This window comes from Girardinichthys multiradiatus, chromosome 8 (assembly GCF_021462225.1).
Source record: "Girardinichthys multiradiatus isolate DD_20200921_A chromosome 8, DD_fGirMul_XY1, whole genome shotgun sequence".
NCBI classification, from domain to species: Eukaryota; Metazoa; Chordata; class Actinopteri; order Cyprinodontiformes; family Goodeidae; genus Girardinichthys; species Girardinichthys multiradiatus.
The window spans coordinates 10,267,457-10,294,394 of NC_061801.1; the positions used below are offsets into that span (position 1 = coordinate 10,267,457).

At 40.6% G+C, this 26,938-nt stretch overlaps 2 protein-coding genes across 2 annotated transcripts in view; one reads left to right on the top strand and one right to left on the bottom strand.

Annotated features, from left to right (window-relative positions):
- LOC124873099 (synaptic vesicle glycoprotein 2C-like) overlaps positions 1–26,938 on the top strand; it is a 106,674-nt gene that overhangs the window by 35,454 nt on the left and 44,282 nt on the right. The window contains exon 3 of the mRNA XM_047373622.1: positions 22,065–22,245. Within this exon, the coding sequence (XP_047229578.1) occupies positions 22,065–22,245 (181 nt within the window). The remainder of the gene's footprint in view (positions 1–22,064; positions 22,246–26,938) is intronic.
- Positions 6,299–11,901, bottom strand: LOC124873098. Its single transcript, XM_047373621.1, has one exon. The coding sequence runs from the start codon at positions 10,877–10,879 to the stop codon at positions 8,513–8,515; it is 2,367 nt and encodes a 788-aa protein (XP_047229577.1). The 5' UTR covers positions 10,880–11,901; the 3' UTR covers positions 6,299–8,512.

Here is a 26,938-nt window from a genome sequence, read left to right on the forward strand (position 1 = left end):
AACCCAAAATTCCTATCTCACAAAATTAGCATATCATTAAAAGGGTCTCTAAACGAGCTATGAACCTAATCATCTGAATCAACGAGTTAACTCTAAACACCTGCAAAAGATTCCTTAGGCCTTTAAAACTCCCAGCCTGGTTCATCACTCAAAACCCTAATCATGGGTAAGACTGCCGACCTGACTGCTGTCCAGAAGGCCATTATTGACACCCTCAAGCAAGAGGGTAAGACACAGAAAGAAATTTCTGAACGAATAGGCTGTTCCCAGAGTGCTGTATCAAGGCACCTCAGTGGGAAGTCTGTGGGAAGGAAAAAGTGTGGCAGAAAACGCTGCACAACGAGAAGAGGTGACCGGACCCTGAGGAAGATTGTGGAGAAGGGCCGATTCCAGACCTTGGGAGACCTGCGGAAGCAGTGGACTGAGTCTGGAGTAGAAACATCCAGAGCCACCGTGCACAGGCGTGTGCAGGAAATGGGCTACAGGTGCTGCATTCCCCAGGTCAAGCCACTTTTGAACCAGAAACAGCGGCAGAAGCGCCTGACCAGGGCTACAGAGAAGCAGCACTGGACTGTTGCTCAGTGGTCCAAAGAACTTTTTTTGGATGAAAGCAAATTCTGCATGTCATTCGGAAATCAAGGTGCCAGAGTCTGGAGGAGTACCCACAGTCAGTGATGGTCTGGGGTGCCGTGTCAGCTGCTGGTGTTGGTCCACTGTGTTTTATCAAGGGCAGGGTCAATGCAGCTAGCTATCAGGAGATTTTGGAGCACTTCATGCTTCCATCTGCTGAAAAGCTTTAAGGAGATGAAGATTTCATTTTTCAGCACGACCTGGCACCTGCTCACAGTGCCAAAACCACTGGTAAATGGTTTACTGACCATGGATTCACTGTGCTCAATTGGCCTGCCAATTCTCCTGATCTGAACCCCATAGAGAATCTGTGGGATATTGTGAAGAAAACGTTGAGAGACTCAAGACCCAACACTCTGGATGAGCTAAAGGCCGCTATCGAAGCATCCTGGGCCTCCATGAGACCTCAGCAGTGCCACAGGCTGATTGCCTCCATGCCACGCCGCATTGAAGCAGTCATTTCTGCAAAAGGATTCCCGACCAAGTATTGAGTGCATAACTGTACATGATTATTTGAAGGTTGACGTTTTTTGTATTAAAAAAACTTTTATTTTATTGGTCGGATGAAATATGCTAATTTTGTGAGATAGGAATTTTGGGTTTTCATGAGCTGTATGCCACAATCATCCGTATTAAGACAATAAAATACCTGAAATATTTCAGTTAGTGTGCAATGAATCTAAAATATATGAATGTTAAATTTTCATCATGACATTATGGAAAATAATGAACCTTATCACAATATGCTAATATTTTGAGAAGGACCTGTATATCAAGGCTCTGATTGAATGTACGTATGCCTTTATAATAGTAATAGAGAATATTTGCACAAAAACAATAAAGTTTATAAGTTTGAACATTAAATATCTTCTCTTCGTAGTGTGTGCAGTTGCATATAGGTTGAACAGGATTTGCAAATAATTTTATTCAGTTTTATTTAGATTTTACACAACGTCCAAAGTTCATTGAAGCTGTGGGCTCCCTCCCTCAGCTTCCCTACTTTCATTCTGCCACAGCTGTTCCACATCTCCACTAAATTGCTCTTTAGGTTCCTTTGTCATTATCCACGCTTCTCTCAGTATTTTAGCTCCTGATATTTCACTGTGCATTGCTGGATTATTCCATTATACTGCCTGATACTCTCTCTGTTACACTCCCTGTAACTTTGTCCGTTATATTCCTGTGTTCCAAGACCGGTTCTTCTTGTGATTCCCCTGGCAGTCTCTTTATTTTTTTGTTATTAAAGTGTTTTGTTTACCACAGTCTGCCTCTGGGTTATCCATAATGGCTGCAGGAGCATGCTTCTTGTTTTTAATTAGCAGAGTACAAAGGTTCAGGGCTAAGGTTCAGGATGATATGGAGGTACCAGTGAGAGGAGACTTGTGAAAATAAGGCAAGTCATTGCATAATATATTCTTGTGCTTTGCAAAGCCTATTAAAATGTAAAAATGCAGTGAAATACACCACTGGGGATCTGTTCATTATTTCTCACACTGATTTGTGAAAATACATTTTTCAGTTCTGTATTGTTTGTTTTATTTTGCATGAATGTTACTCCAATGTTACCCTGTTATTCGTTATTTTAACTTTTCTTTACAGCACGAGGATGCCTTTCAGTTACTTGAATTTTTTGTTTGTTATATGTAGGGCATTGATTGGTTTAAATTGGATGAACATTGCTTTAATTATAAGGTGAAGTCATAAGTACACACATTTTATCTTACATGATTTTAGTTAAGATGGTTTGCTAATCTGTCTAAAAAATATTTAGACCTGAGAATTTCACATTTTTGTGTCATATTTGTTAAGAGTGAGACTCTAGTGCATACAATAATCACAGACACCATGAAATAGTTTGAGACGTTTATTGGTAAATGTGTGCAACAAAATGATTAGTGGAAGGAGTCCTGAGGAGAGTTCTCCAAACAGACACTGGGAACAAGGAAGCAGACCACTGGAGTCCAGGAATGGGACAACAATAAGAATGGAACGTACTCTGGGAAACCAAAGGTGAGTGTCAGAAACTCCAGGTGCGTATGGAGACCAGACTTGGAGAGCCTGATTACCACTCATGTGAGCAAAACAATCTGGCATCTCCTCTTTGTGCTCCTCCTGCCTGGCCTTAATGAGCTCCACCTGGAGAACACCCCCCCACTTAACAGACTCCCCCTGAGGGAGAACCACACACTGAGGGAGAAGACTCCTCAAAATCGGGGATGAGGGTAGGATCTAAGATGAAAGAACAGGCAACCCAGGAACGATTTTCAGACAGTAACCTTCCCAACGAGATATTGGCGTCCCCATCCACGATGTCGAATATCTACAATGTGGCGGCAGTCAATGCTGGATACCCATCAATGACCCAGGCAGGTGGAGGGGGATTGGCCAGAGGGTACTAGGAGCTGGACTAGACAGGTTTGATTTGAGAAACTTGGAAAACAGGCTGGACACGGAGGTGAGACAGAACATTTCTGAGGCGGACATTAGATGGGCTGATGACAGACTCGACCTCAAAGGGATCTAAGAATCTGGGCAGCAGTTTTTTGAAAGTCTTTCGAAGACAGCCAAACCTTTTGACCAGGTGAGTAAGTGGGTGCAGATATACGTTTTCGATCAGCAATCCTTTTTGGAGTTCCTTGGTCCGGTTCCAGAATGTATGGCAACAATGGGGTGAGTCTTAATGGAAGGAATGATAGAGTCAGGGAAGGAAAAAGGCAAGAGAGATGGCTGGTAACTAAGAAAAGATTCAAAAGAAGAAAGGCGAGAGGCTGCAGAGATGTGGGAATTTTGAGCATATTTTGCCCAAGATGTGTGCAAGATGTTGGCTCCAGGATGCTGGAATGTAAACACAAACACAGCGAAGGGTGCTCTCTAGTTCCTGGTTCATACACTCATACTGACTTTTGGTTTGAGGATGGAGCCCAGATTAGAGTCTGGAATTAGCTCCAGGAGGGGTACGAAAGTCTTTCTAAACTTGGGCAATGGAATAGGGACCTTGATCGGAAACAATTTCAGAGGCCTCTGGAGTCTGAAGACATGGTGTATGAGGAGCCTAGCAGTTTCACCAGCAGAAAATAAGCTTAGAAAAGACAACCAGGTGACAAGCTTTTCAAAACCGTGACACCGTCTTATCACACTGTGTGATAAGAGGAGTTCGGAGAGACACACAAACAACAACCTGCACACAACTCTGTGGATATGACACCGTGTATTTTAATGTTGTTTGGACATGTGACTTCAGAACCAAGATATATACTGAACTATGACTTGTGTACTGTTACATGCCTGGTCTGAACTACTGTTCTTGAGGGGACTGCTGTTTTGTTCAATAAATGCTGGTTTTGCCATCATTTTAAATTTTGCAACTGGCTCTTTGTTCACTGTCAGAGATAAAACTTTCAACCATATCATGCCTCAAAGAAAAACTCTGCATGTTGCCTACAGGATTATTTCTTTAGGACCAGAGTTAATCTAGATCTCATTATGCAGAGAGAGAAATCTTCAGAGGAATAAAGCTGCAACTTAGGAAAAAGCTTGGGGACATTGTTAAAATTCACATTTTCTCTCAGATTATTTCTCATGCTAGCTTTACCAAAACGACACAGATTTTGCCCATTAATTTCATTTCAATTTGAATGTTTTATTCAAACATTAGGCTCATAATTCTCAGAAACTAATAAATAAAAATAAAGGTGTGATTGGCTAAATTTCAAAGCTTTTTTAATTTGTGAATGCAAAAGCAAAAAACAAAAACTATCTGAAAATGAACATCTTCATTGGTAATTCAACTAATAATGAGACTGGACTACAAAAAATAGGATAGAAATAAAATATGCTTAAAGACAAGCTTACAAAAGTACCCCTTGAGCTTTTTCATATTTTCTCATTAAAACGGATATCTTCAGTTTATTTTTGGGGGATTTTTTTTGTAATTGGCCAACACACAGTAGGGTCAGGTATAGTAATATGACTCAACTGCAAACCTACCAGGACATGGTTATTGACATAAACTGAAAGGCAGGGCAGGGAGAGTAATAATCAGAAAAGCAGCTAGAGTGTTATAGTAACTGTAGAGAAGCTGCAGAGGTTCACAGCTCAGGTGGGAGAGCCTGCAAATCATGTAGTTTGCCACAAGCCATGTGGGGGACACAGCAAACATGTGGAAGAAGATGCTCCGGTCAGTTGAGACCAAACTTAAGCTTTCACTTAAATGTAAACTATGTGTGGCATAAACTTGCATTGCACAATACCCTTAAAACACCATTCTAATTGTGAAACGGTGATGGTAGCATCATGCTTTTGAGAATAGGGCTGCTGTGTATGCTTTCAATGGCTAGATAGAGCATTGATAGCATTCACAGTTGGTGTAACTAAACTCCAACAAAAGGAAAAACAAATTAGCAGGTGTTAATGTAATTAATGTCTGAGGACTGTGCTTTGCTCCTGAGGGATTTTCTTCTCCCTCATTGCCACTCCTTGTCTGTCTCACCCCCTGCTTCAGCCCATCCATCAGTCACACATGGTCTTCTGGGGTTCCCTTCAGCTGTTGGAATCTTAAAGCTCTTACTAAATGTCTTGAATGTTCCAATTGAGGAAATAAGCGCTTGACTCGCCTGTGAAGCAGGCCGTCTGTCTGCCTGCTTTCTCCTCTCATCCATGTCAGGACGTTGCATGGCTACGAGGAGAGAAAAACAGAGCGGAAACTGAAATGTCAGGAGAGAATTACACTTAGACATAAAAGCTAATTAATGTTGAAAAAAAGCACCATGCACCAAGGCCACTGAAAACATCTTAAGAGCAGTTTAGCATTAATAAAATTAACACATGCGCTGCCTCCTCTTTCTTTACAAAAAGATACCATTAAACTTTTTACTTGCATTGTGATCCTTTCAATAATTACTGTGAAGCCCTAGCTTGAATTTGTGGTAACAAATGACATCTTTTCATCTTATTTCTAATGTCTTTGCATTGCTCCATCTCAGAAGGCCTTCTTGCCATCACCCTAATCCAGGGACGTGCACATATAGACGCTAGGTGGTGCTAGAGCACCTGCCCTTTTATCCTTTGGAGAAAAAAGTACCCTCCTGAAATTTATTATTATTTTTTTTTTACAGTGTATAGTGTGGGGCCCAAGGTAAAATTTCTGAATTTAAAAGGCCTATAATACCAGTGCCCCACATTTTGAAATCCCCCCCTCGCCAACACACGTGTCCCACCTCGTGTGTCTCTCAACAGAAATTGGACCTGCGCTGGTCCAGCTTACCTCTTCTCTCCTCCACTCCGTCAGATAGAGCCCTGCCCTGCCCTGCCGACAGGCCGGCTAACCATCCAGGAAACAAAAAAAATGAATATACTTGCTTCCTAAACTTCAGATGAAAAAGTTAAAACTTCACCTGCCACCATTTTATCTAAACAGAACAGGCCAATGAATGGCATACCTTTACCCGCTATGTATTCTATGGCCACCACCATGCGCCAGGAGAATGTCTACGATTTAACTCTTAGATTAAATTAGAAGAAAAAAATAAATTCAAATCTATCTCATAGAGGTCGGTATTACATTTGCTATTACGGTCCATGATGACTTCTGTTTGACTCATGTTTTTTTTTTTTTTATTGGAAATAGGGCTGTGAGGGACCAAGCCAGTCAAGCATGAGGACACAGTAATTTTCAAAGAACATGGGTTTTATTTCCCCAAACAAAATTCAAATAACTGTTACAGTGCCCTTAAAAGAGGTCCAATAAAGAAGCTAAACTCAAGACAAAAAAAATCAGGGTTAAACATAACAAAACCTCAAACTAACTGCTCAAACAAACAAACTGACCTCCTACACAACAAACAAATGGGACCTAAATACTGGCTGATCAGACCAAACTAACACACTGAGGAAAAGGGAAGGAAAACATATACAGAAATTAAACTGGCAAAAATAACTAAACACAGTTAGCTTAAAAATGTACTTGAATGACTAATAACTAAACAAAATAAGCAAATCACAAAAACAAAGAGAACTTATGCAAAAATTAGAATAAAGACTCCATGGTCTTCCCCCATGGTGGAACTCCAGATGGTATCACCCAATCAATCAATCTGGAATTTGAGTGTGCCAGCCAGAGTCCATTGCTTCTGTTCAAGGTACTCCCCCACAGCACCAGTAAAGAAAACACAGAAAATGTTAAATATTTGACAAAATTAAATATACAAAAGTTAACCAAATGTGCACGCTACAATTAGAACTAATGTATTTCAATATTGTCAAATGAAAATATAAACAGAAACCCATGTATTTTTGCTGCAGTGAATGTGTATGTGAAAACTCAAAATGAAAAAGTGTTTGTGTGGGGGGTTACCGACTGTGTGGCTGCAGGTGTGGCCATCACACACACACCCTCTTTGAAACTGCCACTAGGACAGCGAGAGAGAAAGTCAGCTGTCACATTCTCTTTCCCAGGGATGTGCTGGACCTTAAACCGATAAGGTTGCATAGCCAGGTACTACCGCGTGATTCTTCCATTAGTGTCTTTCATGCAGCTCAGCCGTTGAAGTGCCTTGTGGTCAGTCTGCAAGATAAACTCTCTCCCAAGAAGGTAGTATTTGAAGGAATCGAGTGCCCATTTGATAGCCAAAGCTTCCTTCTCCACTGTGGCATAGCGCTCTTCTCGGGGTAGTAGCTTGCGACTGATGTAGGCTATGGGATGCTGGTCCTCTAGTGAGCCCTGTAGAAGTACTGCTCCAACACCCCTTTCAGAAGCATCTGTTGGCAATACAAAATCCTTTCCAAAATCTGGGCTATGGAGAACTGGATTCTTACTCAGAGATTGCTGGATGTCTCGAAAAGCTGCAACTGCTTCTTGACTCCACTGAACCTGGTTTGGGCACCGCAAACCTGTCAAATCCGTCAAGGCAGCTGCTCTAGCTGAAAAGTTTGCAATAAAGCGATTGTAGAAGCTGGCCAACCCAAGGAAGGATCTCAGCTGCTTTTTAGTCTGTGGAAGCAGAGCAGATGCAATAGCTCTAACTTTATCAACTTGTGGCTTTATAACACCACCTCCAACTGTGAAACCAAGATACTGTGTCTCAGTCTTGGCCAGGGAACACTTTGCTGGGTTGATTGTAAGACCTGCCGTCTTCAGTCGGTCCAAAACCATCCTTAGATGTTTCAGGTGTTCTTCCCAGGTTCCACTGTAAATTACAATGTCATCAAGATATGCACTGGCATAATCAGCAAGACCACACAGTACCTGGTCCATCAGTCTTTGAAAAGTGGCAGGGGCTCCATGTAGACCAAATGGCAGGACAGTGAACTCAAACAGCCCCCAGGATGTGCGGAAAACTGTTAACTCCTGTGAGCCTTCACCAAGAACAACCTGCCAATAACCCTTAGAGAGGTCAATGGTGGATAAATATTTAGCTTTCCCCAGACGCTCTATCAGTTCATCCATTCGTGGTGTAGGGTATGAATCAAATTTTGAAACAGAGTTCAGATACCTGAAATCAATACAAAACCTTATGGTTCCATCTTTCTTGGGAAAGAGAACAACTGGATTGCACCACTCACGTTTTGAGGGCCAAATAATTCCCAAGGACAGCATGAGGTCCACTTCTTTCTTCAGTGCTCCCTGAAGACGTTCAGGAACACTGTAACTCATGCGTCTGACTGGCGCCTTCTCTTTTAAGACAATGTTATGTTCCACCAAATTTGTGCGACCCGGAAATTCTTGGAATACATCTGAAGTTATGAGAGTTTTTACCACATGGCATTGGTCGTCAGTGAGGTGGCTCAGATCCACGTTGGAAGCAGACTGTGATGGCAAGTATTCATCAGTTTCTTCATCCTCTTCCACACGCCGGATGAACAAGACATCTGCTTCTTTCCCAGATCATGGGACCCACTCTTTAAGCAGATTTACATGCAGCACTTTGGTAGATCGTTGGTGTCCCGGGGTGGCAACCTGGTAGGTTGTTGGACCTAACTTCTTCTGCACTTCAAAGGGACCCTGCCACTTTGCCAGAAGCTTACCATCATTTGTAGGCAACATTACCAGCACCTTTTGACCTGGTTCAAAACGTCTTTCCCTTGCTGAACGATCATACCAAGCTTTTTGGGACAGTTGTACAACTGCCATATGTGTTTGAGCTAATGCACTCATTTTTTTCAGTTTCTCCCTCATCTGTAGGACATAAGAAATGACATTAACTGGATTCTCTCCTTCTTGGGTCCCTTCCCACATCTCCTTTAACAGGGTAAGAGGGCCCCTGACCTCATAACCATATAGGAGTTCAAAAGGTGAGAACCCAGTGGAGGCCTGGGGAACTTCCCTATAAGCAAACAGGAGGTAGGGCAACCACTGATCCCAGTCAGAGCCTGTTTCATCCACAAACTTACGAAGCATTTGTTTCAGGGTCTGGTTAAACCGCTCTGTTAACCCATCTGTTTGGGGATGGTATGGGGTGGTCCTCACACTTCTAATCCCCAACAGTTTATATACCTGTTTCAATAAAACAGACATAAAATTAGTTCCTTGATCTGTGAGAATTTCACGAGGAAACCCCACTCTTGAAAATAACTGTATTAAAGAGAAGGCTACAGCTTTTGCCTTTATTGTTTTCAATGGAAAAACTTCAGGGTATTTGGTTGCATAATCTGTGACTACCAACATATACCGATACCCTGTGTGGCTTTTTTCTAGGGGTCCAACAATGTCCTTTCCGAGACGTTCAAATGGTGTGCCTATAACAGGCATAGGCTGAAGTGGAACTCTGGAGGGGCTTTTAATTGATGTCTTCTGACACTGGGGGCAGCTCTTGCAGAATTTTGCAACATCTGAACGTAGGCCAGGCCAGTGGAAGTAACGCTTAATACGACTAGTGGTCTTGTGTTTCCCTAGGTGGCCAGCCCAGGGAATGGAGTGGCTCAGATTAAGTACAACATCTCGGGCCTCTTGAGGGACCACTAGCCGCTTGGCCTGAGCACACCGATGGTAAAGTATGCCGTTCTGTAAAAAATACCCCTCTTTGTTGTTGCCAAGCTCACCCTCTGAATCCTTCTGCTTAGCTCTCAAAAAAAAAAAAAAGGCTGACAGCGCTGGGTCCTTTTGTTGCACTTGAATTATGTTTATTGGCATTTGAAATCCCAATGGTTCATCAGGGGTAGCCTCATCTGGCAAATTTACAACAGTACCTCTAAACTTCTCTTGCTTTCTTTGACTTCTTGATTTCTTAGATCTCCTGGGTTTAGTTTCTAAGTCAGCATCAAAGAAAGGTAAGGTACTCAAAGTTGGAAGATGCTCATTCACTTCTTTAGCTTTGGTCCTCGTAATAGTCACATTACAGTCTTTTGCTGGTTTTAACAAATCATAGAGCACTGGCAGGTCTTCACCCAAAACTACTGGGAATGGCAGGTTATTAGCCACACTTACATTCAATAAATACGGTTGTCCTTGTACTTCAATAAATATGTCAGCTGTAGGGTAAGGCTTCTCATCACCATGCACACAACAGATTGGGATGGTCTCATAAGTACACATGGTACTTGGTACAAGTAGTCTGTGAACCAAGGTCTGAGTACTGCCAGTATCTATCAAGGCTTTATGTCTTCTCCCATTGATTTTTACTGTGGTCATTCTCATTGGAAATCCCTTTTCTTGTTTTACATCCAAGTCTTGGCATGGCACAAAGCACATCTGGGTTAGTTTTAAAGGGTTTTGTGGACACATAGGTTTGATGTGCCCTTCCAGCCCACAAAGGTAACAAACTGGAATTATTTTATTAAATTTATTATGAATATTTGCAGGCAGTTCATTTCTGGCAGGTATTTTACTCACACCTGTTGCTGAACTCTGTTGATGCCGAGATGGAGCTGGCCTGCAGGTGTCCTTGTCTTTAAAGGAAGTGTTACTCCATGTCTGGCCCTTCCTTCGAGCAGCCACAAACACATCAGCAAAGGTGGAGGCTTCTGCAGCTGATTTCAGATCATGCTCTTTTATCCACACCTGGAGCTCAGGGGACAACATTCTTAAATACTGTTCCAGGATTAATATTTCACCAACTTCTTCCACTGTTTTACCTCTGGGTAGAATCCATTTCCCAAACAACTCATTTAGCCTCACATACAGCTCTTTGGGGTTCTCATCAGGATAAACATACAGGGAACGAAACCTTTGTCTATAGGTCTCTGGATTAATGTCATACTTCTTCAAAATTGCTGTTTTCACATTATCACAATTTAGTGTCTCATCAACATCCATATGAACATAGGCACTTCTTGCCTTACCCGTAAGGAGAGGAATAAGCTGAAAAACCCAGTCTGCTTTTGGCCATCTACAGTCAGCTGCAATTCTTTCAAATGTCACAAGGAAATGTTCAATATCATCTTCACTCCACTCAATTTCTGCAACTTTGGCTCAAGAGAAAATTGCGACTGACCTGAAGATATATTGACTGGTGCAGATATAACCTGGGCCCGCTGAACAACTTCATAGTCATCCTCCCATGTTTCTGGATTAGTTGAAGAGGGTTCAGGGAGTGGAGATGTGCAGGCCTGCACTTCCATTTGTAGTAGCTGAAACTAATGTTTTAAGGCTTTAAACCACTGTTCCTGTATCTCACATTCTTGGTTTAATTTTACCTCCCATGCCTCCTGCTGGCCCATGAACGCCTGCAAAATCCCAGTCAGGTCTCTCAGTGTTGGTTCTTTATCATCTTCACCCCCAGTGTCTGCTGCCATTGCCGAAGCTCCAGCCTCCATTTCCTCTTCTCCAGCACATGGTTCCTCTGTTAGTTGGGTCTCTGGTTCGTTTTTCCTGGCTCCACGGTGCATGGTCAAAAAGAAAAAAACATGGAGAGTCAAAAAAAGCAAAAAAAAAACAAAAACTGGGCTTAAGAAAACTGCCAAAAACAAAAAAAACTGTGTCCTCAACTGGCAAATCCCACTCCTGACACCATGTGTGAGGGACCAAGCCAGTCAGGCATGAGGACACAGTAATAATTTTCAAAGAACATGGGTTTTATTTCCCCAAACTAACAAAATTCAAATAACTGTTACAGTGCCCTTAAAAGAGGTCCAATAAAGAAGCTAAACTCATGACAAAAAAATCAGGGTTAAACATAACAAAACCTCAAACTAACTGCTCAAACAAACAAACTGACCTCCTACACAACAAACAAAGGGGACCTAAATACTGGCTGATCAGACCAGACTAACACACTGAGGAAAAGGGAAGGAAAACATATACAGAAATTTAACTGGCAAAAATAATTAAACACAGTTAGCTTAAAAATGTACTTGAATGACTAATAACTAAACAAAATAAGCAAATCACAAAAACAAAGAGAACTTATGAGAAAATTAGAATAAAGACTCCATGGTCTTCCCCCATGGTGGAACTCCAGATGGTATCACCCAATCAGTCAATCTGGAATTTGAGTGTGCCAGCCAGAGTCCATTGCTTCTGTTCAAGGTACTCCCCCACAGCACCAGTAAAGAAAACACAGAAAATGTTAAATATTTGACAAAATTAAATATACAAAAGTTAACCAAATGTGCGCGCTACAATTAGAACTAATGTATTTCAATATTGTCAAATGAAAATATAAACAGAAACCCATGTATTTTTGCTGCAGTGAATGTGTATATGAAAACTCAAAATGAAAAAGTGTTTGTGTGTGGGGTTACCAACTGTGTGGCTGCAGGTGTGGCCATCACAAGGGCCTAATGAGCTGGTTAATGTTACAATTAATACACTACTAAAATACCTTTAATAAAGTTCAGTAAATGTGGTGCATGTAGGCTAAGTTGTATTTTCTACTTCTGTGTGTATAAAAATGATGTTGTGATCAGAATATTTTAATTTCTAAATAGCAGACATCTTATCAGTTCTCAGGACTTGTAATCTCATTAATTGTTATTCTCTAAGAATAATTTCTGTCATATATCACACTGGCTACATGCAGAAGTATAGATGATTCTTCTTATGATCATATTCTCTGATGTTGGGTTCATTTTGACTATAAAGATTTTATAACTCATTTTCTGGGTATAGTTGATTTACACTGTAGAATGGTCACTGGTTACTGAAGATAACTCATTTAGTGTGACCTACCTGGTAAATTTGGCAGTGTAATCTGCTTTGCTACAACATAAGGTTATTTGGTGTAGAAGACATTTTGTGATAAAAGTACAGAATGATATAGTCAAGACAAACAGCTGTGCTCAGTGTGTAAAAAGAAAAAAAAAATGAAGGATAACGTAAATTTCAAATTTGACTCAGGAAGTTCAGGTTGTGAATCAGTAATCTAACTTTAAATCAGTCTATGATAATTTTGTTGCCTTATTAATCTTAAGAATTTTGTCAAATGCATTCTTGTTTTGAGTTTTTTTTTCCTGGGTGGTCATTTCCCTTCAACCCACAGGACAGTTTGTTTTGGGGGTGCGTAGTAATACATATAAATTATGTTCATGTTGTGCCTGTAATAAATCTCACACTACAAAGGCAACCGACCACTCCATGTGCCGCACAAGGTGCCCTTTTTCCCACCTGAGCACCTGGCCCCCAAAATGTCTGTGCACGCCACTGCCCTAATCTTTAACTCCTTCCACAGATTTTCTGTAAGATTTAATTCAGGCTAGGCCACTCCAAATCATAAGCCTTACTTATGGTCAGAAGAAACATGTTGGTAAATTAAAAGATCGCATAAATCCTAACACCTCCAGGGGCAGCAATAATTCTGGGCTTAACTGTGTATATCCTCCAAGGACCTGAAAACTCTTACATTGTCCACCATGATTGCCAAGAATGATTGACAAGAAGACAGACTGACGATGGGTCAACTTGAACCAGCAAGCCCCAACATGACTACATTGGAGAATGAACCCAGGAATAGTGATGGGAACTCCAGTTCCTTTTAGAGAACTGTTTCTTTTGGCTCACTTAAAAGAGCCCGAATAGTTCTTAAGATTTGTTGGGACCCACAGCCATGGTTACAACGTGAAAGGCCAGTACAGACTTTCCTGGAACTTTCTAAATAAATTGCATTAACCTACTTCCGGCACAACCAAGCAAACTGTTGCAGCGGACTTCCAATGATACCACTGGCTGCATAAAAGCACCCCCTTTACAATGGTCCGACCTCTTCCACGCCAGTGATCATCGGGATAGGAGGAGACCGCGCGCTAATGTCTCTTTGCGCTAATGTCTCTTTGCTGGCAAACAGACATAAACTCTTCAACTGGATCATATGCACAATTTCAGTACTGATGTACTGATGAATTACTGTTGAATGAAGCTGGTATTCATTCATAAAAAGGGTAAATTAAGGTATAAGCATTGCTTACTTTCTCTCTGAGGCCTGCAGAAGCAAACTGTCCCAGAGAAGTCCCCAGTAGAGAAGCTGTCTCTACAAGCCAAGTGAAGCGGTTTTCCCTGCCTGAGAGAAGGCCAACAGGAGCCGCATCACCGTGGTTACGCTAACGTGCAGTTTGGCCGGCTGACAGAACAGCCGCCACTCCCCACAGCTAAGGAGGTTAGCTGTAGCTAACCGTTTAAAGACTGTGGAAGTTTCTTCAAACTTCGCCGCCTTGGACAACGTTCCTCACCACAGTTCATGAGGCCCAAGTGTTTGGGCAGAATAATATAGAAGTGATTTAGATTGAAATGATCTAAACGTTTTTCATTTTATGAAGTTTGATTTTGTTTGTGTTGAACTCAGCTATCTTGATGCTAGCAGAATATCTGCAGCACGCGTGCTCAGGTTGTGTTCTTTGTTTGTATGTTTTTAAAGTTAAGACAAACTTTACTTGAAGGATGATTTTAAACAGAAGATTGGCCATAACGCGCCGTCCGCGCTTATGCGTTTTAACCCTTTTACTGACAATATTTTTAAAGGTGTGTGTTTTGATTCTGGCGCTAAGCTATCAGCCTCCTTTGTTAGCTTCAACTGCTAACCGGTAAGAACATGCTTGCTGCCAAATAATATTTACCCAGAAAGGTTTAGTGTTCAATCCAGTAAATAATGTGTCCCTAACATCATTTTACTAAATTTGATAACCAAGTAAACACCATTAAGCCCCATTTCCCCAGAAAGATTTGGCTCTTTTCCAAAATATTCCCTTAAAAATAACATTGTTGGCATTTCATTGCTGGTGCTTACAGTGTTGAGGTCGCCTATTTGAATCTACCATGTGGATCTGCATGATGGATTTTCGATAAATTTTACATTTATGAAAGCATGGACTAATGCTGCTATAATTATGTAAAAAAGCAAACTGCTTCATACTCTATAGATGTGCTATATTCTATATGCTTGATCCTAACATTTTTGTTCAGTACAGTCCTTAAGTATCATCACTGGATAAAACAACAAAAATGTATTTGTTTGCTTTACTGCTTCAAACATATATGAATATCCTCACTACGCTCGGATGCTTTTAACTAACCCTTGCAAATTTACATAAAAGCTTTTTCAGGTCTGACCTGAGTTTGAACCTTCCAGGAAATCACAAATCCAATCTCAGAAGCCTTTATATTGCGTCTCAGATGCCCCATCACTATCACCCTCCCCCTTTATTACACGTACAAACCCAGCATTAGAGGAGCCATAAAACAAATGAGGTGGCGCTCCCAGATAGCATCTCTTTCAGAACATGCACCCGCATGTATCTACACAAATCAGAAGATGTCAGATGTTTTTGTGCTGAATGCAGCATTTCTGATATTTAGTTTGATGTTAGAGAGGATGCCGTATCGTACAGCCTCCTCATATCCTGAAGGAGCATCCTTTGCAAGTGCAGTGCATAGATCCTGTGACTGTCACCTGTAATGAATCACTCGCTCTCAGCAAGCCTGCGTGGCATGATAAGACCCCCTACCTTCAGTGAATCTGTCCTATTACCACAAATGCAGCGGGTGAAAAAGAACAGAAGACTTCCTTTCCTTTGCCAGCTTATTTCCTTTGCTGCCTCATCAAACAATCACATCTCCACTACGACTAGCATTAGCATTTTTATTAGCACCTACAGAATAAAGTGGACCATTTACTGGCTTGGCAGTTCTCGCCCTTGTCCACAACCACCTCATGAGGAAGGGAGTGGAGAAAAACATTACTCCAACCTCCTTTAGGGACGATGCCGTACAGACAGATCCCTAATTCATGAACACTACAGTGGGGTCAACTACAACTCCATTTCTCATATGACGAATTTACCGAACAATAGTTAGCTTTCAGTCATTTTATTTTAAAGAACTTTAGTTCTAGGAGTGGTGGATGTCTCAAATATACAGAGTTTTAGTACATCTTAAAAGCAGAGTGGCATCTTGTGGTCACCAGGTCTTCATAACAACCATAAGACACTCTCTACATGACAAGCAATGGCAAAAATATGTCTGTCCTACCATCAAAACATAAATATTTGCAGCTGGCTCAGTACTACTGGGACTTTTCTTGGAGCTGTGTGTTTTGGTGTTTTGACTGAGCTTTCCAGCTACACTTTGAACTTTTTCGGAACAATTACTATAAATGCCGTTAACATGAAACAAAGGATAGATATATTGAAGTGAATTAAGACAATTTTAGGCACAGGGGAGGATGTGTGATGTTGTGACTGGAATACTAGCAGATATTACATAAAAATCTGGTGGCTTCTGCCAGAAAACTGAAAATGAGTCATCAGTGAGTGATTTAGCATTATAGTGATCCTAAACAATGGGCACATCAAGGCAGATATGGTTTAAAACATAACAAAATGAACTTCCTCCCAAGGCATTCTTTGTGCCCACACACAAGTTCTATAAAAAAAAAAAAAAAAAAAAAACCTTTGAGGTGAGCTGAAGACACGAGTGCATTGGAAATGATTGAAAAGATCCCTCAGTGTCGATCACTCTTTCTTTGGGCTATGCACATCTTTGCCATGGTTGCCGACTAATTTACCTACGTCTGTATAAAAACACCATGACATTTGCTGGTTAATTCAAGAGGTAATGTCTTGCACAGTGAAAGCGTATTTGTCTCCTTACGAATTTCTACCATTTTTCATTTTATGACACACTTAAATGTTACCAATTATCAAACAATATTTTATATCTAACAAACATAGCCTGAGTATATGTGAAATGCAATTTTCAACTGTTGTTTTTATTTATGAAAGAAGAAAAAGCTGCCCATGCCAACCTAAAGCTAATACCTGGTTGTGCCACCCTCTGTGAATACATCTGCCATCAAGCGTTTGCAATAACTGGCATTGAGCCTTTTACATAGCTTTGGAGGAAGGTCATGCCAGAGCATTTCAATTTTATGTAGTTCATGAGTTTGGCCAGACCACTTGAAAACCTTCATTTTGTTATTTTTTTAGCCATTCAGAGGTGAACTTGGTGGAGTCATTGCACTCTAATTCTGATCACTCCTTTGAAGATTCACCACTGCTTCATGTTTTCTCCATTTGTGGACAGTGGGTCTCACTGTGGTCCACTGAAGTCCCAAAGTCTTAGAAATGACCTGTTAACATTTTATAGACTGACAGATGTCACTTTGTATCTAATCTGTTTGTAAAGTATTTTAGATCGGCCTATGATATGTTACTTTTTGAGACATTTCATGTTATCAGATGGGTTTTGTTAAAGCAATTTCTGCTAAAATTGAACCAAATAAATGTGGTTATTTTCAGTTAAATACTGATTTAAAAAAGAGGAAATTACATATTCACATAGGGTCAGGTTTGTTTGGACAGCCTTTCCCTTGTTTTTAAAAAAATATTTTTTCAGGTTAGCATTGCCTGACATTTGTATTTTTCTATGATTTAAAATATTTACAAGTGACAAACAAAGCAAATGATAATGAGTCTTGAAGTGTGTACATACTTTTTTGCAGCATATATTATAATCTGTGATAAAACCTCAGAATAATTAAAAGCCATATTACTCAAACCTGGCCAATGAAATGAAATACGTGAGACACTAACTACTGTGTCATCATGGTGCTGAAAAACGTTTCTGTAACACATTCCCTTGTATTTATAGTCAGGTTGTAAAAGGTTTTTGGAGATTATCTAAACCCAGACATATTGACTGTCATTAGGCGTTGGCAGTGTAATAGTAAAACCCCAGTGTACTTAAAACACTGTCGAGTTGATCTACAGCATTATGGGCTGGAGTCACAGTGTGGTATATCTTAGTGCTATGAGCCACGTTCAAGTGATCGATCCTCTGTGCACTATCAATGTAGACTTCTATAAGCTTGGATTGCATTGTGAGTAGCTGGCAGTGCCTAATTGTAGGCTTGTTTTAAACAGACGCCAACATCTCCAGTGTCTCATGTTGGTAGAGATGCCTGCTGACATCCTTGCTTCTTTGTTTCTTTTAGTCTTAATTTTAGCATTCACACCTTTACAGCTACAGTTCAGCTTTATTGTCCTGATTAGTTATGTTTGCTTTTCTACATGTGTTCATAACAAGTCAAACTGCCATGTATATTTTGGACACGCAACAATACTTCTTAGTATAAGTGTCACAACTTTCTTCACAGACACCAGACATATGTGAAATTCATGAAGATCCTTCTTTAATATCTCAGCAATGAGCCAATAATTACTCTACCTATTCTCATGCTGTGCATGCAAACGCTCTTTCTGCACTGATGAAGATTCTCTCATCTTGATATGAATAATTTAAGTTATTGACAAAACAATGGAGGTGGCCCTCGTATTCTAGGAGGTTCCCCCAAGGGAGGTCACTTTAAGACTTTGTTTAGAGCATTTACTTTAAAACCCTCTTAATTCTACACCCATCTTTTAAATTTGCACACTATAAATGTGCTTCCTAAAGTGCAAGATGTTTCACAAAATGTGGTTCACTTCTTAATGCTTGGATCAATGTAAAATATGTTTTCAGATATGCCTGCCTACATGGCAAAATAAAATGTGTGTCAAGAGCTTGGAAAAACATGCATTTATTGCATGGATTTATTAGTTTCTCTTGCAAAGACATCATTATGCTTAGGTTTAACTTGAAGAGAATTCCCATCACAAACTCTGTAGACCTGATGTTTGAGCAATTTGCTCATAATGACATAAAGTATGTGTGAAGGAATCAATTCAGTTCAGTTTATTTATATAGAGCCAATTCACAACACATGTCTCAAGGCACTTCACAAAAGTCAGGTACATACAGGGGTTGGACAATGAAACTGAAACACCTGTCATTTTAGTGTGGGAGGTTTCATCGCTAAATTGAACCAGCCTGGTAGCCAGTATTCATTGATTGCACATTGCACCAGTAAGAGCAGAGTGTGAAGGTTCAATTAGCAGGGTAAGAGCACAATTTTGCTCAAAATATTGAAATGCACACAACATTATGGGTGACATACCAGAGTTCAAAAGAGGACAAATTGTTGGTGCACGTCTTGCTGGCGCATCTGTGACCAAGACAGCAAGTCTTTGTGATGTATCAAGAGCCACGGTATCCAGGGTAATGTCAGCATACCACCAAGAAGGACGAACCACATCCAACAGGATTAACTGTGGACGCAAGAGGAAGCTGTCTGAAAGGGATGTTTGGGTGCTAACCCGGATTGTATCCAAAAAGCATAAAACCACGGCTGCCCAAATCACGGCAAAATTAAATGTGCACCTCAACTCTCCTGTTTCCATCAGAACTGTCTGTCGGGAGCTCCACAGGGTCAATATACACGGCCGGGCTGCTATAGCCAAACCTTTGATCACTCATGCCAATGCCAAACGTTGGTTTCAATGGTGCAAGGAGCGCAAATCTTGGGATGTGGACAATGTGAAACATGTATTGTTCTCTGATGAGTCCACCTTTACTGTTTTCCCTACATCCGGGAGAGTTGCGGTGTGGAGAAGCCCCAAAGAAGCCTACCACCCAGACTGTTGCATGCCCAGAGTGAAGCATGGGGGTGGATCAGTGATGATTTGAGCTGCCATATCATGGCATTCCCTTGGCCCAATACTTGTGCTAGATGGGCGCGTCACTGCCAAGGACTACCGAACCATTCTTGAGGACCATGTGGATCCAATGGTTCAATTATTGTATCCTGAAGGCGGTGCCGTGTATCAGGATGACAATGCACCAATACACACAGCAAGACTGGTGAAAGATTGGTTTGATGAACATGAAAGTGAAGTTGAACATCTCCCATGGCCTGCACAGTCACCAGATCTAAATATTATTGAGCCACTTTGGGGTGTTTTGGAGGAGCGAGTCAGGAAACGTTTTCCTCCACCAGTATCACATAGTGACCTGGCCAATATCCTGCAAGAAGAATGGCTTAAAATCCCTCTGACCACTGTGCAGGACTTGTATATGTCATTCCCAAGATGAATTGATGCTGTATTGGCCGCAAAAGGAGGCCCTACACCATACTAATAAATTATTGTGGTCTAAAACCAGGTGTTTCAGTTTCATTGTCCAACTCCTGTAGATAAGATACACATTTTACAACTTGTCTCAGGTAGTTTCTCTCTATGTTTTAAATTTTGGGTGCTTTCTCCAACATCCTGAAAATGAGTAGATTATTCTAGATAATTTAGTTGTTATATTATTTGTAAGGTACACATGTCTGTTTTTTCATGCACTGCATTTTATTCAGTTATTCAGTTTCATTGTCCAACCCCTGTACATTCCAATTAATCCTAATCATTGAACAGTGCAGTCAGATTCAGTTATTTATTCAAATTGCATAAAAAGTTTTTCTATCTAAGGAAACCCAGCAGATTGCATCGATTCAGAGACTTGCAGCATTCCCTCCTTCCGGATGAGCATGTAGAGACAGTGGACAGTCACTGGCGTTGACTTTGCAGCAATCCCTCATACTGAGCATGCATGTAGCGACAGTGGAGAGGAAAAACTCCCTTTTAACAGGAAGAAACCTCCAGCAGAACCAGGCTCAGTGTGAGCGGCCATCTGCCACGACCGACTGGGGGTTTGAGAGAACAGAGCAGAGACACAAAGAGAACAAAGAAGCACTGATCCAGGAGTACTTTCTATGGGAAGGAAAAGTAAATGTTAGTGGATGTAGCTCCTTTAGTCGTTTCATCTAGAAAGAAAGAACAGATAAACTTTGAGCCAGTTTTCAAGGTTAGAGTCTGAAAGAGAGCACATATAGTTAGTCACAGTAAAAGCTCAGTCAATTGCCATGTCTAGGAGAGAGAAATGGTTAAACACTGAAAGACAGGGCCATGTGGATCATCGGTAGAGGGTGAGCATTAAGTTGTTGCCAGCAGAAGCTTGGACAATGCCCCTCTCCAAAAAGGTGTCACAGGTAGACATAGTGTAGCTTCTAGGAAGAGAAAAGAGAGAGAACATAAAGTTAAAAGCTGAAATAACAGCAAATAATGCAGAATTAGAGAGTAGTGTAAGAATGTAGCGAAGAGGGTGAAAGTGGTCATTATGTCCTCCAGCAGCATAAGCCTATAACAGCATAACTACAGAGATAACTCAGGATAACATAAGCCATGCTAACTATAAGCTTTATCAAAAAGGAAAGTTTTAAGCCTAGCCTCAAAAGTAGACAGTTGGTCCATCAAGATCCCACTGATTGTCATTGTTACACTAAAAACCACAACGATTGGGATACCTCTCTCTGTCAGATTGACCATAACCATTGGAAAAGAGAAGGGGTCATACAGGTAGCAGAAATGGAGGGTGTGTTTTCACCTCAACCATAACGGAGCCGGTTTAGGCTAATCTCATTGTGAGGCTTTCAGATCGAAGAACACTAAAGCTGGATGTTCTGACAAAACAATAATCCCAAACACACAACAAAACAGTTTCATTGAATAAATAAGGCAGATTAAGCTTAGATTCTTGAAATTGCCAGCCCTATTGAAAATGTTTGGGCCATATTGGAAATTCACATCCATGCTGAAAGAATGAGACTCATAAATTAAAAATCAACTCCACAATTGCTGATAAGAAGATTGTTCAAATATCCAAGCAATTTAGTCCCAACCAGGGACTAAATTGATACCCAAAAAGGTGGGTGGTTTCTTTGCAATATGCAAGGAGAACCTTAACCAAGTACGTAAAATTTTATAATTGATTATCAAAATCTGGAATAAATAAATCTAAAATAAAGTCAAACTAGTACACCCAGTTCTATTTTTTTTAAATCATTGAAATTGTATGTTTCATAATCACTTCACCCCCCGTAGTACACTTTTGGGATGGTTAGAGGAGTCACAATCTTGAATGAGTTACATTTTACAATGATTATGTTACTCAGTGTAAAAATCATGACAAATGAAAAAAGTCCCAAAAAAATAGAAAAAGTATTTAATAAAACTGAATATATATGTAGGTTTTAGTAAATGAAACTTACTTTGCACTTACTCATTTTCAGTAAATATAAATTCTGATTGGTTTTATGATATTTTGAATGCCTTTTTACTTTCTTTCTGTGTCCTTCCGGGTCCTCTCTCTGCAGGCAGCATTGTGTATCTGGGGATGATGTTCGGAGCGTTTTTCTGGGGTGGTCTGTCAGACAAGGTGGGCCGCAAACAGTGCCTGCTCATGTCCATGTCCGTCAACGGCTTCTTTGCCTTCCTCTCCTCCTTTGTTCAAGGCTACAGTATGTTTCTCCTCTGCCGCATGGTGTCTGGCTTTGGGTGAGTGCATTTAAGCTTTACTTTTCATTACTTTCCCACTATTCTTCCCTTCATCCTCAGTGTGAATGAAATTCTTAAGGCCCCTCTGAGGATTTCGCCCCTATTTTGCCTGATCCTTTCTCCTGGTGCTGGTTGCTCTGCTGTCTTTCTTTCTTTAAAGTTTAGCCACGTGACAGGGGGTTATTCTAGCTGCATGACATCCTCCAATCCTCATCTCACTGAGCAAGGTGTGGGGGAGGAACCATACAAAACTGAAACGTTGTGGAAACAAACCAGACACAATAAGTGAACATCTGCACACTTTGACGCTGTTGTTGTCTGCTTGGCTGCCTACATCCTTGATTAATGACTTGCCATTCCATCTCAGTTATCCAACAGCATGTTCGTACAATAAATGAACAGAGAAAAAAAAGAAAATGTGATTTGGTTTTAGCTGACCTGAATGTGTTCATCAGAGTGGTTTGAAACTATTTAATTTAGTTCATTTATATATGCACAACACATGTAATCTCGAGACACTTTACAAGTTAAACTTGTCGTATTCATATTTAATAATGTGGAGGCGAATGTTTCCCCAAATTCAGCAATAACTACTATAAACAGGTCCTTCTCAAAATATTAGCATATTGTGATAAAGTTAATTATTTTCCACAATGTCATGATGAAAATTTAACATTCATATATTTTAGATTCATTGCACACTAACTGAAATATTTCAGGTCTTTTATTGTCTTAATACGGATGATTTTGGCATACAGCTCATGAAAATCCAAAATTCCTATCTCACAAAATTAGCATATCATTAAAAGGGTCTCTAAACGAGCTATGAACCTAATCATCTGAATCAACGAGTTAACTCTAAACACCTGCAAAAAATTCCCGAGGCCTTTAAAACTCCCAGCCTGGTTCATCACTCAAAACCCCAATCATGGGTAAGACTGCCGACCTGACTGCTGTCCAGAAGGCCACTATTGACACCCTCAAGCAAGAGGGTAAGACACAGAAAGAGATTTCTGAACGAATAGGCTGTTCCCAGAGTGCTGTATCAAGGCACCTCAGTGGGAAGTCTGTGGGAAGGAAAAGGTGTGGCAGAAAACGCTGCACAACGAGAAGAGGTGACCGGACCCTGAGGAAGATTGTGGAGAAGGGCCGTTTCCAGACCTTGGGGGACCTGCGGAAGCAGTGGACTGAGTCTGGAGTAGAAACATCCAGAGCCACCGTGCACAGGCGTGTGCAGGAAATGGGCTACAGGTGCCGCATTCCCCAGGTCAAGCCACTTTTGAACCAGAAACAGCGGCAGAAGCGCCTGACCTGGGCTACAGAGAAGCAGCACTGGACTGTTGCTCAGTGGTCTAAAGTACTTTTTTTGGGATGAAAGCAAATTCTGCATGCCATTCGGAAATCAAGGTGCCAGAGTCTGGAGGAAGACTGGGGAGAAGGAAATGCCAAAATGCCAGAAGTCCAGTGTCAAGTACCCACAGTCAGTGATGGTCTGGGGTGCCGTGTCAGCTGCTGGTGTTGGTCCACTGTGTTTTATCAAGGGCAGGGTCAATGCAGCTAGCTATCAGGAGATTGTGGAGCACTTCATGCTTCCATCTGCTGAAAAGCATTATGGAGAGGAAGATTTCATTTTTCAGCACGGCCTGGCACCTGCTCACAGTGCCAAAACCACTGGTAAATGGTTTACTGACCATGGTATCACTGTGCTCAATTGGCCTGCCAACTCTCCTGACCTGAACCCCATAGAGAATCTGTGGGATATTGTGAAGAGAACGTTGAGAGACTCAAGACCCAACACTCTGGATGAGCTAAAGGCCGTTATCGAAGCATCCTGGGCCTCCATAAGACCTTAGCAGTGCCACAGGCTGATTGCCTCCATGCCACGCCGCATTGAAGCAGTCATTTCTGCCAAAGGATTCCCGACCAAGTATTGAGTGCATAACTGTACATGATTATTTGAAGGTTGACGTTTTTTGTATTAAAAACACTTTTCTTTTATTGGTCGGATGAAATATGCTAATTTTGTGAGATAGGAATTTTGGGTTTTCATGAGCTGTATGCCAAAATCATCCGTATTAAGACAATAAAAGACCTGAAATATTTCAGTTAGTGTGCAATGAATCTAAAATATATGAATGTAAAATTTTCATCATGACATTATGGAAAATAATGAACTTTTTCACAATATGCTAATATTTTGAGAAGGACCTGTATAGGTGTTATAATTTGAGGGCGTTTTGGGGTTTTTGTGTGGGTTTTAGTTATTCTTATATCCAGTTAATGTTTTGGATCTTGTTTCTGTTCATTATTTTCCTGGCTGTGCTTTAGTTTCTTATTATGGTTTTCAAGTTAATGTTCTATACGTTATGTTTTCCCAATTAGTCTATATTATTGGATTTCTGTTTTACCCTTGTCACGTTTTGTTTTCCCTGCATCTGTCAACCTGCGATCAGCTTGATTCGGTCCACCTGCATCATGTAATCAGTCTTTTTGTTTCACATGTACCATGCTTCATATATACAGAATTATTCAGTTTACTCATCACGGAAACATCTCGTCTTCTTGCTGTCATCCATGCCTGTACCTGTTTTGTTCCTGCTCCCTTTTGTGAGTAATTCGCCTTGGTTTAAAATAAACCGTTTTACTTGTGGTTAAGATGTCTAGCCATCTGCATTCTGGGGTCCTTCGCCTTGACAAACTGGAGAAAAAGATAAACTGGGATTGTGGAAAGAGTGTGATGAAGTGATATAACACAAAGCAAATGCACGGTTGCAGCATGGTTGTGTATTTATTGCAGAATTATGTTCTTTAAGGGACTATACTGAATGGCAGCAATAACTCTGTCCAGGAGAGGGACACAGCTAAACCCAGCAACGCAGGATGGGAATATTTTGTGTGGGAAATAAAAACAATAAAAAAAACTTATACAAAGGTAATGAAAGCAATGACCCTGTTAGTGGTTCCATCCACGAAAGAGACACAAATGAACATACAAGCACTGAGCCAGGAGAACATTCTGCGGGAAAGAAAAACAAATGCCCTACATATGGCTAATGACAACAATTACTGTTAGCTTCAACCAGGAAAAAGACATAGGCAAACACACAAGCACTGGGCCAAGAGTTCTTTCTATGGAAAAGCAAACCAGAGAAAGTATTTAAAGTCCATAACTGCAATAACTCTGTCAATGACTATTCAGCAACGGGGCATAGCAAAACACAGAAGCACTGAGCCTGAAGTAGTGGAAAGGGAAACAAAGTTCATGACAACAAAATCTCTGTCAATGACTGTGTACATAAAAGAGACAAGTAAACACACAAGCCCTTTGCCTGCAGTACTTTTCATAGCAAAGCAAACCAAAGAGATTGCATAGAGTTCATGGTAGCAATAGCTCGTTCATTGACTCCATCCATGAAAGTAACAGAGACACTGAGAGAGACTAAACTTATATGGAAAGAAACAAACAAACAGAGGGATAACAGAACAAAACATGGCTGCTTGTAAGTTTTATTTGATTCCATACAATGTGGACATGTTACTCTGATTTAGTTTCCAGAGGTTGAATTGCATAATAGTTTTACAGTAGTCTAAATGTTTAATCCATTGCCATCACAATATAATCCTTCTAAGTAAATTTGGTAATATTTGACACTGAACACATAAAGCATTGTTTGGATCTGTTGCGGCATTTGCCAGTACTGGGGATGTCAAGGGAAATGCTGAGGTTAGGAACTTTGGAGAAGTACAGTCTCGCTTAGAGTGTTGTCTCCAGTTTAAATGGATGCAGCTTGTTTCATTAAGCTTTTCCTTACCTCATTAACTTTGACACCATAAACCGCCTCAGCATAACAGGAGGGAAGAGGAGACTTAAATAGCCATATGGAGAAAAAGCACAGATTATGTTTCTGCAATCTTTGTAATTAGGCTAAAATAAAGGGAGCAAATTGTCTATAAAGAATGGTCAAAATTATAGGGGGAGTAGGAAAGTCCAATAGTTGCCAAAACTTGCCGTAACATTTATTTCTTTAGGTCTGGCACATTCAGATGTTCTGGCTTGTGGAATATTCACATCTCTCTCTAGAAGCAGCGAGAATGAGGCTGTGAAGACCATTTTCATTTGCCTCACACTCTCATTAAAGAACTTTTAGTAGATGAGCTATACTTACAGTAGAAATCGCATTGTCACAGTTGGTTGTTCAAGTGAGTCAGCTGAAATATAACAGCTAATTATAAAGGCCAGGTCAGGCCATAAAAACGGCAACTGGCCAAAGCACATTACACTAAAAATGCTTTAGGCATTTATAATATTTAAGTATTTAAAAGTTTTCTGTCACATTTTGCCATTAAAGAGAAAACAGCAGAGCTAGGCGGGGAGAGGGCAGGCTGATGAGGGAGAAAAATATACCTTAAACGTACTTGACTAAAGACTTACAGTCTACAGTCGGCCAATGAACATTAGCTGGTTAATTAATATAAAGTGTTACTGACAGAAAAAAAGTCACCTTTCAAAGAACCAAAAAACCACCAGCACCAATTGATCCCAACATTTTAATAAACAATATTTAATACGTTTATTATGTTACAATCACAAACTTCCGTGTACTGTTTCAGACTTTATGTGATAGGCTGACCGATTGTACTGCATAAGTGTGAAGTAAGATGATACAAAACAAAGTCTAAGAAGGTCTCGCAA

What these genes read in the sequence shown, in the direction of transcription:
- LOC124873098 (XM_047373621.1), bottom strand. Translation starts at nt 10,879, where the DNA reads ATGGATGTTGATGAGACACTAAATTGTGATAATGTGAAAACAGCAATT.